This window comes from Tamandua tetradactyla, chromosome 2, assembly GCF_023851605.1.
Source record: "Tamandua tetradactyla isolate mTamTet1 chromosome 2, mTamTet1.pri, whole genome shotgun sequence".
In the NCBI taxonomy this organism is placed as follows: domain Eukaryota; kingdom Metazoa; phylum Chordata; class Mammalia; order Pilosa; family Myrmecophagidae; genus Tamandua; species Tamandua tetradactyla.
The window spans coordinates 137,187,605-137,200,836 of record NC_135328.1 but is presented as its reverse complement, the minus strand read 5'-3'; the positions used below and the strand labels follow the sequence as shown (position 1 = coordinate 137,200,836).

Genomic DNA, 13,232 nt, shown 5'->3' with positions numbered 1-13,232 from the left:
GGTTCAGAGGCAGCAGGAAGCGAAGGGCATGGCAGAGAAAGTTGCAGTCTGATTCCATGCTGGGGGACTAGCTCAGCGTGACTGAGTAGAAGGGGGCTGAGGTTTACTTTTAAATAACCCAGGGTAGCAAGGTGTGAGAGAAGGAACAGACAAGACCAAATTGGCCATCGTTAACAATTGCTGAAGCTGATGATGGGGCACATGGTGGAATCATTATGGATAACCATATAATACTTCTATATTTGATCTTTCTTGACCTACAAAAGTGACAATCTCATATGGTTTAACAAAATACTATTTTCTTTTATATGGGTTAGTCAGGGTTCTCTAGAGAAACAGAACCAACTGGAGAGATCTGTAAATAAAAGATTTCTAAAGGTATCTTTTGCAACCATGGGAATAGAAGAGTCCAAAATCCATAGGGCAAACTGTGAAGCTGGCGGCTCTAGAGATGAAGGATCTGGATGAACTCCACAGGAGAGGCTCACTGGCTGAAGAAGCAGTGAGAGAATCTCTCTTCTTCCTTAAAAGCCTTCAACTTGTAGGTTCAAACCCAACTGATTGAATTATCTCATTGTGGGAGACAGCCCTTTAGTTGATCTTAGATGTAATCAGCCACAGCTGCAGTCAACTGACTGATGATTTAATAAACCAGCCTCCTGGTTTATCAACCAGCCACAAAATATCCTTGCAGTAACGGGTAAGCCAGTGCTTGCCTGACCAGACAGTTGGGTATCACCACCTGGCCAAGTTGACATCAGAACCTAACCATCGCAATATATACTTGAAAATTTCCATAATAAATAGTTAAATCACATATTCAGCTATATCTCACTATTCTCATTTTCCCTTTATGGTTGCCTCTCACAATATAAGCTTGGCCAACAAGCAACTCCTTAGACTCTATAGTCATTTAACAGCTTGACTGTGTTTCACAACTTCAGAGTTTACTGAGTAGCTACTATGTAGCGGTTATTGAAATTAGTTGCTTGAGTTAAAAGAAAAAAAATTATTATCCACTATAATGAAAATTATTAGTATTACAAGTCACTCTAATTAATAAAGGCAGAACATTTTAGTAGCTCCCCAGAAGATTGAAATGAATTCCACTTCCTGACAAAGAAGTCATGGGGTACATGAGTCAGATAGTCATGGGTTTGAACTCCCAGATGTTATTTATTTAGCTGGGCTAATTAGTTGACCTCTGAGCTTCAGTTTCCTTGTTATATAAAAGGAAAATACTACCTCTCTCAGATTTGAAGTACTAGTAAGAAAATGTTTAAGACCACCTCCTCTTCTTTCCCCATGCCATACCACCAGTCAAGAATGACAAGGCCTCTGACATTTCATCTTAAAAAAATAACAGATGCTCCAAACCTTTGCCATGCAAGGTGTAAAGTTAAAGGGGAACACAAACAACTTCATTTTTAATCAATGAATCTAAGCCGGCCTATAAACTGAGACAATTTTTAAAAATCAGGCATGAAGTAGGTTCTCAAAAAGTAATTGTTGAATTAACTAATTTTTAAAAATTCCATTTTCAAATGGGGCTTTTAAATTTGAAAAACTGATTTTCTTACAGGCTATGAAATCATATTTTTATAGCTACCTGAACGAAGCGATCTCCCTCACCCAATATTTCTACATCTATGATCTTTAGTTACTGTGAATTTAGCTTTCTGCAATATTAATTTTGAGAAAGTTCAAGTTAGCCAAACTTCCTGAAATCTAAAAAAGAAGACCCATTGTCTGCTGACCAAGCTCATGATTAGGCAGAGTGAGAGAGCAGGTTTTCGTGTCTTTGGAAAAGAAAGAGGTAGTTAGAATTTAGGCTGATATACATGTTCCTCTGTTTTAGTGAATGCTTTCTATTTAGGGACACAGTTTCTCTTAAATGTCTTGACCATACTCAGGGATCAGGTGCTTCTGAGCCAGGGGAAAAATGGCTTCTGATCGATAATAACTAAATACCCACTTTCAAGGCCATGAAATTCAGTTTGTTAGACACCTGTGGTGGAAACAGCATAGCCCATAGAATGCCTTCAATGTTAACTTTGCTTTGTCCCACAGAATAAGGTGATTCGATGGTTCAATTAAAAAGTTACTTCATTGTTATTATGTGTTATGTGCTGTGGATGCTCCTTCTATTGGGAATCTCAGTCTAGTACTTAAACAGGCAGCTGACCTAATAAGGTAAGCACCAGTTCTAGCCAGCACAAAATGCTGTTTGAAGAGGAATCAGAGGAGGGACAGGGCAAAGCTTCTCAGGAATTATTTAAATCGTGAAGTCTGCTCTGTGTTTGGGTGTTAGGAAGTTTCAGGCATAGTGAACATTGTGAGCGATGACTCAAGAGACTTGAAAGAACTTTATTATACTTTAATAAGGTGGCAATAAATCCAGGGAAGGGACAGGTAATAAAGACGGACTGAAGTCAAATTACAAAGGTTCAAGTATAATTAGACTTAAGAGTTTCGGCCACTGAAGTATGCTAAGCAGAAGAGTGACGTGACTGAAATATTTTGGAAGGGCAACTCTGGTTTCACAGAGTATGAGAGACTGGGGTGGAGATATTGGAATAGATTAATCAGGCTACTGTACTACTTATGAAAGATGACGACAGCCTGAGCTAGATCTGCAACTGTGGGAACCAAGGAAGGAAGAGATTTCAGAAACACTTCTGAAAAAATAAATGATTGATGCCTAATTAAATGTAGGAGCTAAGGGAGGAACTGAAGATGATTTCAAAATAGCTTGGGTGATGAGGAACGAGAGGAAGAACTGATTTTAGGATAGAAGTAAAAGGGATGCTAATGAAGTACCTATTGGTTTACATCTTGATACTTACTTTGGTCTTCAAAAATACTATTTCCCTTTCTGTGTTGTAACTTGAATTTTTTACCTCCAATTTTAAGGAAGAGTTCTTTGGAACAACCTTTACTGAGTTTCTCTCTCCTTCCCTCAGAGGCAAGGCTTACTTGGTGCTGGAACCGGATTGTCAACATGTTACCTAAGGGAAAATTCCAGAAGGCAAACATTTATCCAGATAACCTTGCCGGCTACATAAATTTTTGAAGGTGGATTGCAAACAGTTATCCCAGGAATCAAAAGGGAGTGGTAGTGTCAGGCTAATTTAATCATCAAAATTCTGTTCCTGCTCATCTTTTCTGGCCTCATTACCTCACCACTGACCAGACAGGAGGTCAGTATTAACAAAGCACCAGGTATTTAAGGGGAAAGTGAAGAAAAGAAGGGTAGTTAACTTATTCTCTGAACTATATGTGGTTCTATACTCTTAATACACCTACATTTTTAATATTGATTCCACTATCATTTGTGACTTTTGAAATGTTTATTTATAAACTCCTTTGTCAAAACTGGATGAAGAATCATGAATTATAGTGGTCAATGAGAGGGAGGAGTAAGCAGTATGGCATGTATGGGTTTTTCTTTCAAAGGTTGAAGAGATGCATATGTTAAAAAAAAATGATCGTGGTGATGAATACACAACTATGCGATGATATTGTGAGTCACTGATTGTAACCATGTCAAGAATGTTTGTATATTTGTTTGCTGTTTACAATAAAATATTTTTTAAAAATTTAAAAAAAAGAATCATTATAGGTAAAATTTTTAACAATGACACGATTCTTCACAGAGAAAACACACCCACATCAAGATCATGACCAGAATCTCGGAAACTGCCCCACTTTTATGCCCCCCTCCATCAATATTTTAATGGAAGATTAGTTTTACCATTTTTAATTTTATATATTAATAAGTAGAATTACATAGCATGATTTTGGTTTGGCTTCTTTCACTCAACATCTGTGTTACTGTGCTGTTGCATATGGGGGATACGTTAGGCATTTTCTAACTTTTATAGCTTTTGGAAATATGATCATCTTATAAACACTACTTTCAAGTGTTTTCAGCAATAATCTATGCATAAAACCAAGAAGCCACCTGTTCTTAGTTTCCCAAAAACATGTTCTTATCTCTTAGGTCTTTGTTCAGATCATTGACTTTCTTTCCTTCTTAGCCTCCAGGACTCAGCAGAGACATAATTTTCTCTGGAGAACTTTTTCTGATCCCAAGTATGGGCTACCTGCTCTTTACCCATAGCATCTATTCTTTATTCTTATTCCTTCATAGCCCTTCCCACATTGTTTGGAAAGTGCCTCTTTACTTGTCAGACAAGTATTCAAATATTGTTTGGTTAGGATATTAGTTAGGCTGCTTTAACAGAGACTAAAACATAAATGGCTTCAGTAAGAAAAATTCACATACAAATCGAAGTAAGGAAACTCTGGTTTTTTCTATCTTTTTTTTTTTTTTCAGAAGCCAATTCACAAGTTTATTTATAAATAACATGTATATATATAAAATGTGGGGAAGATAGATAAGGGCCCATTCATGCAAATGAGTATGGGGAAATGAGGCATTTACAGGCAGCAAGTATGGATCCTGTCAGCTCAAAGACAAGAGAAAAAGGCCCAGAGATTTTGTCTGTCTTGTTAATTCTCAAGCCAGGGATGGCACAGCTGATGATACTTGTAGATCTCTCTTCTACTCTCTACTGTGGAATTTCTGAATTATACTGCATTGAATTCTTATGCCTCCAACACACACACACACACACACACACACATGCATGCACACATCAAAGTGTGCCTCCAGCTTGTTTCAAGGGGCAGGTTGAGTTTGACATCACTAGAATGAAGTATGCTTCTTTCCAGAAGTGCAAAGTCCATTCATGAGGATACCAGATCCATATTATTTCCTGAGTAAGCTTCTGCTTCTAATGGACTGAGATCCTGTATCTTGTGCTTGAAAAAATGACTGCTTTGAGCCTTGGGTGTTGATGGAAATGCCTCAAAGGCAAGACATCTATTTGCCTTGACTATACCAGAGGTAAAATTGTTTTGACCAAAGTTGCTGACAAAAGGGACATCACACAAAGGTATGGTGTTTTCCTCTCCCATTTCATCCTCTTAGCTATGGCCAGGTGTTCCCCAGGTGTTCAAGTGGAAGCTAGAGGTCTTCCAAGCACAGGTTTGGCACTGAACATCTATGCTTTGGCCAGGTTGGCCCCAGGTTGCCTGAAGAAAGGGGGAACAGAAGGGCCCCCAAACACAGGTGTGTTGTCCCCTATCTCTGTATCACTTGTGCTCTGGACAGGTTGTCCCCAGGTGCCCTGATGGAAAGAGGGAGCATATGGGCCCCCAAATACATATGATGCAGTCCTCTCCTACAGTACCACCTGCTCTGTGAATAGGTGGGTCCCAGGTGTTCTGCAGATTTACCTATAAAACAGGCATGTTGATGGCCCCTTGTATCACAATTGGTACACTCAGGCCAGTTGTGGCCTGTGGAACAGGTGTGGTGCTGGGTCTTCTGCCCCAAATCTAAGAGCTCCAGAACTGGGTTCTGCGGCAGGCACACTGATGCCATAGCTCCTAGTTCCCATCAGGGCTGCAGGTTCCATAAAGGGAAATGGGATTGGATTGGTCTTTGCAAACACTGAGTTACTATCCCCCATGTCCTTGTGGCATTTCCAAAGCCAGATGTCATGGTTGTGTCAGTGGAGGAAACACCTATGTTGTTCCCAAAGAGCTTCTGGGCGCTAATAGGAGTTCCAGAGCTGGATCTTGGTAATGTCAGTTTTGCAAATGCTGGTAATGTCAGTTCTGCAAATAGGCATGGACGATTGCTTTATGAGGGTGGTATGATTGAAAGGGAGTGATGATAAAATGCTAGGCAGTATGGGGAGGTCAGAAATAAAAGATTTTTCAACTCTGAGTGAATGTGAATGGTCTTTGTTCTCAGTTAGTAGAACCTCAGGGAAAGGACTGAATCTAAATGGAGACAGAGATTGTGTAGAACAGCAAGAGGAGAGTTAGGAACTGATATGTGATCATTAATATTTGGTGCAGGGGTAGATACAGGTTTTGACAGAATTGGGATGATGGCAGAGAGGTCAGTCAGGTCAGCAACTGTTGTTGAGTAGTAACTAGAATCAGCAGGGTGAAAGTGGCTTGAGTCAGTGTGTCTGCAGTCCCACAGCAGGTAAAGAGAAACAAAGAGAAGGAAGATTCAGGCTCAGTGACACTGCATTCTGTTGTGGCCTTAATTTCATTCACCTCTAGGACATTGTGGCCATGTCTTGGCTCAGCATCCTTCCCAAGTTCTGCATCTTTAGCAGTAGCTATCCAAGGAATCTTTTGAAGTAGGGGCAATTCACCCCCATCACATGGCACTGGCCACAGCATAGCAAGTTTCCTTTTATGGCATCTAAAACTGTCAGGTGTGGAGGGGAGAAGTGTTCCTTGATGGGGTATCTGCATGATTTTCTCCTGGTATTTCCTTTCCTTGGCTGTGAACCTGGAGAGCTAAGCACATGGCCTTAACACAGCAGTGCCTCTTACAGCCTATCTGGTAGCAGGGGGCAGGATGAGGCTGGGGCACATAGCGCTGTTGCACCTGAATCACATCTTCCAAGAGGTAGGACACCTCTGGAAGTTATGGGTATACTTGTGATGGCACAATCATTGACAGATGATCTCACAGACACCTCCTGCACTGTCTGACACAAGCCATCTTCTGAGTGTTTGGAAGCTAAGTTTTCCTTTAGAGACTCAGGACTTTACTAGAAGGAGGTGACCACTCCATCCATCTCCAGGGGCTTGGATGTTGATGGTTTATCCTCACTGCTATGGGAACACCATCTTTGATCTTCCCGCTCCCTGGTCTCTGTGTGGCCTTTCTCCTCATCTATTAACCGTTTGCTTTCATCTCCTGGGACCCTCAGTTCAATCTCATTTATTCAAGTCTGTGGAAAGTGGCAGGATGTTATTAGCTTTCTAGAGATGATGGATGGCTCAGGTGGCAAACAGAGGAGAGTAAATTTGTGCCCTGGCGGAGAGATCCTTACCATCCCAGAAAAGTAATTGAACATTTTGGAGTCATAAGGAGACAAAACCAGTTTATTCAGAGAATTCCATCTGGGTACAAAAGGAAGAACCCTTAGGGAGGAGAACTGACTCTGCTGGATCGTATATCTCCTCTTAAGGGCAATGTAAATCTCAGAATGTATCTTCCTGTTACTCTGGTTCAAGAACCTGTGGAATGGACCATGGAGAGGTGCAGGGGCAGCAGGGTGATTTTGAACTTCCAGAGGAATGCCGCAGGAGGGATGAGTAGGTGGGGGTCTGTTGGGCCCAGAGCAGCAGCTGTGGGGCAGGGAGCATATCTTGCTCAGGAAATTACCCATGAAGAGCAACTTGTAGCACTTTCTAATCAGAGGAGTGGGGTATGAAACTCCAGAGCAGTTTCCTAGTGTCCAACCCCTCTTAGGCAAAGACTGCACTGCTATCTTGTGTCTGAAGCTTGTGACTCAGCATAATCAGGACATGTAACAAGGGAAGGGTTTGTAGCAGAGGGAGTTCAAGTGATGGATAGGGATGGATGTGAAGGAAGGGCTGGGAGAAAAGTTGTCAAAGGTCAAAGTATGAGGCCCAATGGCCTCACCTCAGCAGTACTAGTTACTCTAGTACCAAGGACATTCTGTCAATGAACATCGTATATCAGGCTACTGAAGATTTCTGGGAAGGGCCTGCAAAGCCCCAATGTGCCCAGATGCTGCACTCTACAACATTCTTTCCTGGAACAGCCAGGTTCTCTTCACTTCTTTTAACACATTTGATTAAAACAACACTTAAGACTTAGAGCTTCCCTTGGATCACATAAATAAACACGCCCAAACCAGGATTTGAACTCAGCTTGTGTGGTTCCAGAAATCATTCACTTAACCACCAGACTGTAGTACCTTCTTATCATGTAGGTGTGTCTAAAGATAGAACTTAAGGTATTTAGCACCATGGTACATCTATAATGAATACGTTCACTTGCTTACAAGGAGCTCTTCTTTGGTTCAACTCAGAAATCCATCTTGGCCTACACTGGGTTGTTCCAATCTCATCAGAAAATGTGGAACAGGGATTACTGATTGTCAGCATAGCACCACTGGGCATTTTTCTTCTAATTGAGCCTGGTTGTCACTTCTTTTTTGTCTGGTTTGAAAGTTTCAAGTATGTGAGGACTTAATTTTAGGTCAAATTTGATCTATCCTGGAAAAATTTTATCAGGACTATTCCATATGGATGAGAGGCCAACTTCTCTGGTACTCTTCGAATATGCTAGCAAGGCATCTCATCCATGACTAGGAAGCAAATAGGTCATTTCTAGCTAATAGCAGAGCAATGTATTGGATTAAAATAAGATCAATACATATTTGTCATTTTGAGTAAGTCAGTTGTGTCTACTTTTTTTTTTTTAAAGAAGTTTTTTAATATTAAAATTAAAGAAATACATTGGATAACAGTTGTAGTAAGTATATGTTCCTAAGAGTGGTGATAAAAGCTGTTTATATCCCTTTGGTTCTACCAACTCATAGAAGAGCTCAGCTGTAAACAAGTAGAAGCATCATGCAATCTCTGACATAATTAAAACTGGGTAAAGCACAGTAGGTGTGTTCCATGAACAGCTTGCCAAGCATTTGTTCAGATGTATTATAGCTACTGAGCAAATGGATTGGCATGAATAGTTATGTCCTTGATGTGTACATCATTAAGAGGTCGATAGGTCTTCTCATTTACTGGTAACTTCTCCAATTCATCTAGAGTCTCTAGACCATCTATTACCTTTCCAAATACTGTGTACTTCATGTCCAAATGTGGCTGCTTGCCATAGGTAATGAAGAACTGGGATCCATTGGTGTTTGGGCCATTATTAGCCATGGATACAACTCCTCTAACATTGTGCTTAAGATATTCACTGCCCCAGATACTGATACCTCCTCTTCCAGTACCTGTTGGATCTCCTGTTTGAACCATGAAACCCTTGTTATTTCTATGAAATATACAGCCACTGTAGTAATTACTGGCACAAAGAGCCAAGAAATTTTCACAAGTTTTAGGTGTCCTTTCACAGAAGACTTCTATCTTAATATCACCTACATCTGTATGCAGTGTTACAGACATTCTTTTTGATGGTTTCAGGAAGCACTGTTACTAAATTTCTCAGCGTCCTCCCGAGAAAAGCTCGAAAACGAGTCTTTTCTCACTGCAGTTTGCATAATAGTGGCATAAAACAGAAAAGACACAATCGCAGGTTCCGAAACGGTCAGTGGGCTCAAAGCCATCAAGTCTGTCTTGGATACCGGAAATTAAGAGCGGGCCCTCGCAGGAAGGACTCCTCTTATTTCCTCAAGTCGCCGTCACCCCGCCACCCTGGCTCAAACCAAACGTCTAGAACGATGTTTCCAAAAACCATGTAATTTACCGTCCTAATTAATAGTTCTACTAATAATTGTTCTTGCTCAAGAACCGCAAATCGGGACTCCACTGGGCTACCCGAATAGGCTCCTTGGGTTCCCCTGTGAAATGGCCTGGGCCCTTCCGCCCGGCTCCTTAACCCCGCCCATTCCCACAACGCCTGTGTCTACTCTTAATGCCACAGAATTGGCCACTAAATGTTAACTTTGGAGATTCTTATGCCTGAGAAAGAAGGCATGTTTTTTGATGTCTAGGACAAGACGTGTTTTTCTTCGAGGATCTGTCATCTTCAGTATGACAAGAATGATTTGAGGAATCCTGCCTTACAGATGGCTTTATCAAGTTTGAAATGTATTTCCTTTGTTTGCATGATTGGAGTGCTTTCCTCTCAGGGAACGATATATATCAGGCATATGACATAAAGAAGTTTTAAAACCTTGGAAAAATGGCAGCAAATCTCCAGTTCAGAATCAGGGCCAAGAATAGGAAGATTTTCCTTACTGTGTACACTGCGCAAGTTGTACCACAGCTATGGGCATCTCCATGTTGATCCCATGGGAGAAAGAGCTGACTTCAGGGTGGACACAGTAGCAAAGTCCACAGGGGCCAATAGAGCAGCTTTTGAAACAGGGTCAATAGCACATTCTTTCCTCCCCAAGCAGTTGAAATCCTCCATTGAGAGTACACCCTCGATGCTGCGCATGTGCTTTCCCTCAGGAAAGGGTTCCTAAGGAACCCCTGAGGCGGTTGGAAGGCAGGAGGCCGCGTGTCCAAGTGCCCTGTCTCCCCCTCCCCCTGGTTTCTTCTATCTTGTTGCTCTATCATCCTCTAAAATGTTGTCCCTATTTACATGGTAGAAGCTGATTCATCATCGCCTCATCAGGTTCTCATTCTGGAATAGAAGAGTGAATTTGAGAGGGCAGCAGTGTAGGCAGCAGCTACTGCTGCCTTTTTACTCCCGTAGCCTTTTTTTTTTCTTGACATGGGCAGGCTCCGGGAATCAAACCTGGGTCTCTGGCATGGCAGGCAAGAATCCCATTGTTTTTTAAAACAAATTGTGGCTTTTGAGGGACATTTCCAGTTTTTGCTTATGGGCTAGGACACATGAGCTAATATAGCCTCCCCTGATAATGATAGCTGGCTGTACAGCCCAATTCACTTCCTTTCAAGGGTATGACTTGGAAGCTGGCTCCAACACTTCTGTTTATATTTTACTAGCCAGAATTTAAGACATTCCTACTAGCTCCAAGAGGCTAGTATAAGGGCTGGATGGCTAGGCGTTTAGTAAGAAAAATGGATATTGTGGGACAATTAGCTATCTCTACCACACATGCCAACCAAGGCAGTGAGTTGAGTCTGTTAAACTTTATGCCATCAGTGCTCAGTACAAAGTGCTTAAGGAAACCACTGGATCTATCACAGTGCCAGAACAAAGGATAAAATTCCAGAAGTTTTGGAACACAAGGCTGACTCTTTTTCATAACAGAAAGAAAAGTTGGAGAATAGTAGACTGTAATTCAGACTGCTTTGTTGTAGCTGGTGACCTCAGATAAGCTCTGAATCTTTTCTTTTTTTAATAGCATGGGGATAATATCACCTACTTTACAATATGAGTTGGGAGGATTAAAGAACATACGACAGTTATTGGCATATAGATAATGCTTAGATAACATTTTCTTTCTCTTCTTTTGGAGAAATGCTGGAAATACCCACTGTGACATTAGTTGGTTACTTTTCTGTTCAATAATTGCCTGCTGTTAATTGATGCCACAGCTAATTTGGAAAGCTAGTGTACATGAAGCCTATCTTACACATTTTACATTCTCTGTACATGCCAAGCTAGATGACCAAAAAGTAGGGTGCTTAGACCCAAGAACTTTGATTATCATAAAAACTTTGCCTTTTTTCATAATCAACACATATCATATGCCTGATTGTGTTTCTCTTTTCATTTGGCTGATATCAAGAACAGTCAATTTACTACTAAAATTTAGCAACCGTGTAAGACCTTCTGGTTTGCAATTCTAATTTTCCCTTCATTCTTGATCATCATGATCCCAATTTACTTTGTCCCTGCACTCCCTCCTCCGGGTAACTTCTTTGGTGTGCCCCTTCACTGACAGTATGATGCTCTTTTGAGGTCTCTGCATCCATTTGTGTTTCTCAAAAAACAAAAATGCACTGTCTTGGAGACTGTTGTAATTTCATCTGCTTTCATCTATTCATATTCTATTTTATCAATTACATTCTTAAAAGTAGCCTCAGAAGTTCTGTACAATGAAGTGGAGTAGAAAATTTAGGAAGGAAAATGTAGGCTACAAAACCCATCTACCAAGTCTCAGAAAACACTGCTTAAATCAGCTGAGAAGTACTGTAAATAAGGGGTGAGAAGACATATAACACAAATTTAACCCTTCAGTAAGTACCTGCTAAGAACTTGTGAAAGGGACACAGAGGCCAGTTTGAAGGGGCTCCTACAGCCCAAAAAAGGGAGAATTAGAAAATCAAATGATAGTAATGGATAACACATTGAAAAAACAGTAATCCCAAGTTTGATGAGAAATGGGGAATATTTACACAGCTTAAAAGTAACACCCCACGAAATACCTATGAATTAAAAAGGGGGAAAAGTAGCTTCACAATGGGAGAAGCCTGGCAGAATCACCTTAATCAAGTGATCAAAGTGAGCATCATTAATAACAAGACAAAGAGAAACTGCAGGCCACCTGATGGGGTGCAACGGGAAGGGCACAGCATTGATGTAACTGCAAAGATGCTTAACTTGAGTATAATCATGAGGAAACATCAGGCAAATCCACATCGAGTGTATTCTACAAAGGAATTTTCCTGTAACCTTCAAAAGTGCCAAATCGTGAAAGTTCAGGTGTGGTTCCTGTGTAAAGGAAACTAAAGAAACACAGCAACTACACCCCCCCCCCCCCCCCCCCCCGCCCCGCGACTCTAGAGTGCACTCTTCTGCCAGAAACATTATTGGGACAACTGAAGAAACTTGAATGGAGCCTAAGGGTTAAATGGGAGCAATGTATCAATGTTAATTTCCTGATTTGGGGGTTGGTTATGTAGGAATATATCCTGGTTTACAGGAAATAGATTTGGGGGTGAGGGAGTATAAGGTCAGCAGGTTATTCTCAAATGGTTCAGGTCACTTTAAGTAACTGCAACTTTTCTGTACAATTGAGATTGTCTCAAAATAAATATTTTATTTAAAAATGTATTAGCGCTCACTACAGCAGCACACATACTAAAATCCAAGTGAAACAGAAAATATTAGCATGGCCCCTACATAAGGATGACATGCAAATTCATGAAAGCGTTTCATATTAAAAAAAAAAGTATCAGTAATTTTATTTCAGCAGTTAAAAGTTTTTTCTTTTTCATAAAAAGGAGGTAGGGTATTTCCACTGAAGGATGGCCAGATAGGAAGAATCTTCAGCTGCAGGTGGGCCTCATTAATTTGAAAAGAAAACGATTACAGGGAAACATCTGTGTCATGCTGAAAACTGGCATCTCCAGGGTTTCTCTGCCAGCACAATGCACTGGACTCCTGCACATCCCACCACTGGAGACATCACCAGCTCAGTGACTGCTGCAGAGCTTCATACATCACTTGATCCTGAGCAGAGGGGGAGAAAACAGAATATACTGTTGATCACTGTTAAACAGAGCTGACTTCATCTTTCTGCATCTAAATCCCAGAGCCCTTTTCACAGGGAATATATGGGACATTCATAACTGCTGATGAACGTTTGCTTTAGAAATCAAGTTGAAATATTCTTATGTATATATCTGATTAGTGAAGAAAGCAAAATTGTAAACTGGGTCCAGATGGGAACAGAACACCAAAGCACTGATCTCACATTATGTAACAATCATAAGAA

General features: G+C 40.8%; 1 protein-coding gene, 1 non-coding gene and 1 pseudogene across 4 annotated transcripts in view; 1 reads left to right on the top strand and 2 right to left on the bottom strand.

The window, feature by feature from the left end:
• Window positions 1–8,370: 8,370 nt before the first annotated feature.
• LOC143662312 (peptidyl-prolyl cis-trans isomerase-like 3 pseudogene) lies at window positions 8,371–9,372 on the bottom strand (annotated as a pseudogene).
• A 3,199-nt stretch (window positions 9,373–12,571) lies between these two features.
• LOC143675313 (U6 spliceosomal RNA) lies at window positions 12,572–12,679 on the top strand. Its single transcript, XR_013171546.1, has one exon. It is a non-coding gene; the product is annotated as a U6 spliceosomal RNA (small nuclear RNA).
• The window catches only part of NVL (nuclear VCP like), a 251,999-nt gene continuing 251,444 nt past the window's right edge, over window positions 12,678–13,232 (bottom strand). For all 3 annotated transcript variants that reach the window (XM_077149137.1, XM_077149138.1, XM_077149139.1), the window contains one exon: window positions 12,678–12,967. Coding sequence is in view for 1 of the 3 variants with exons in the window: in XM_077149138.1 (XP_077005253.1) it covers window positions 12,923–12,967 (45 nt within the window). In the remaining 2 variants the exon portion in view is untranslated. The remainder of the gene's footprint in view (window positions 12,968–13,232) is intronic.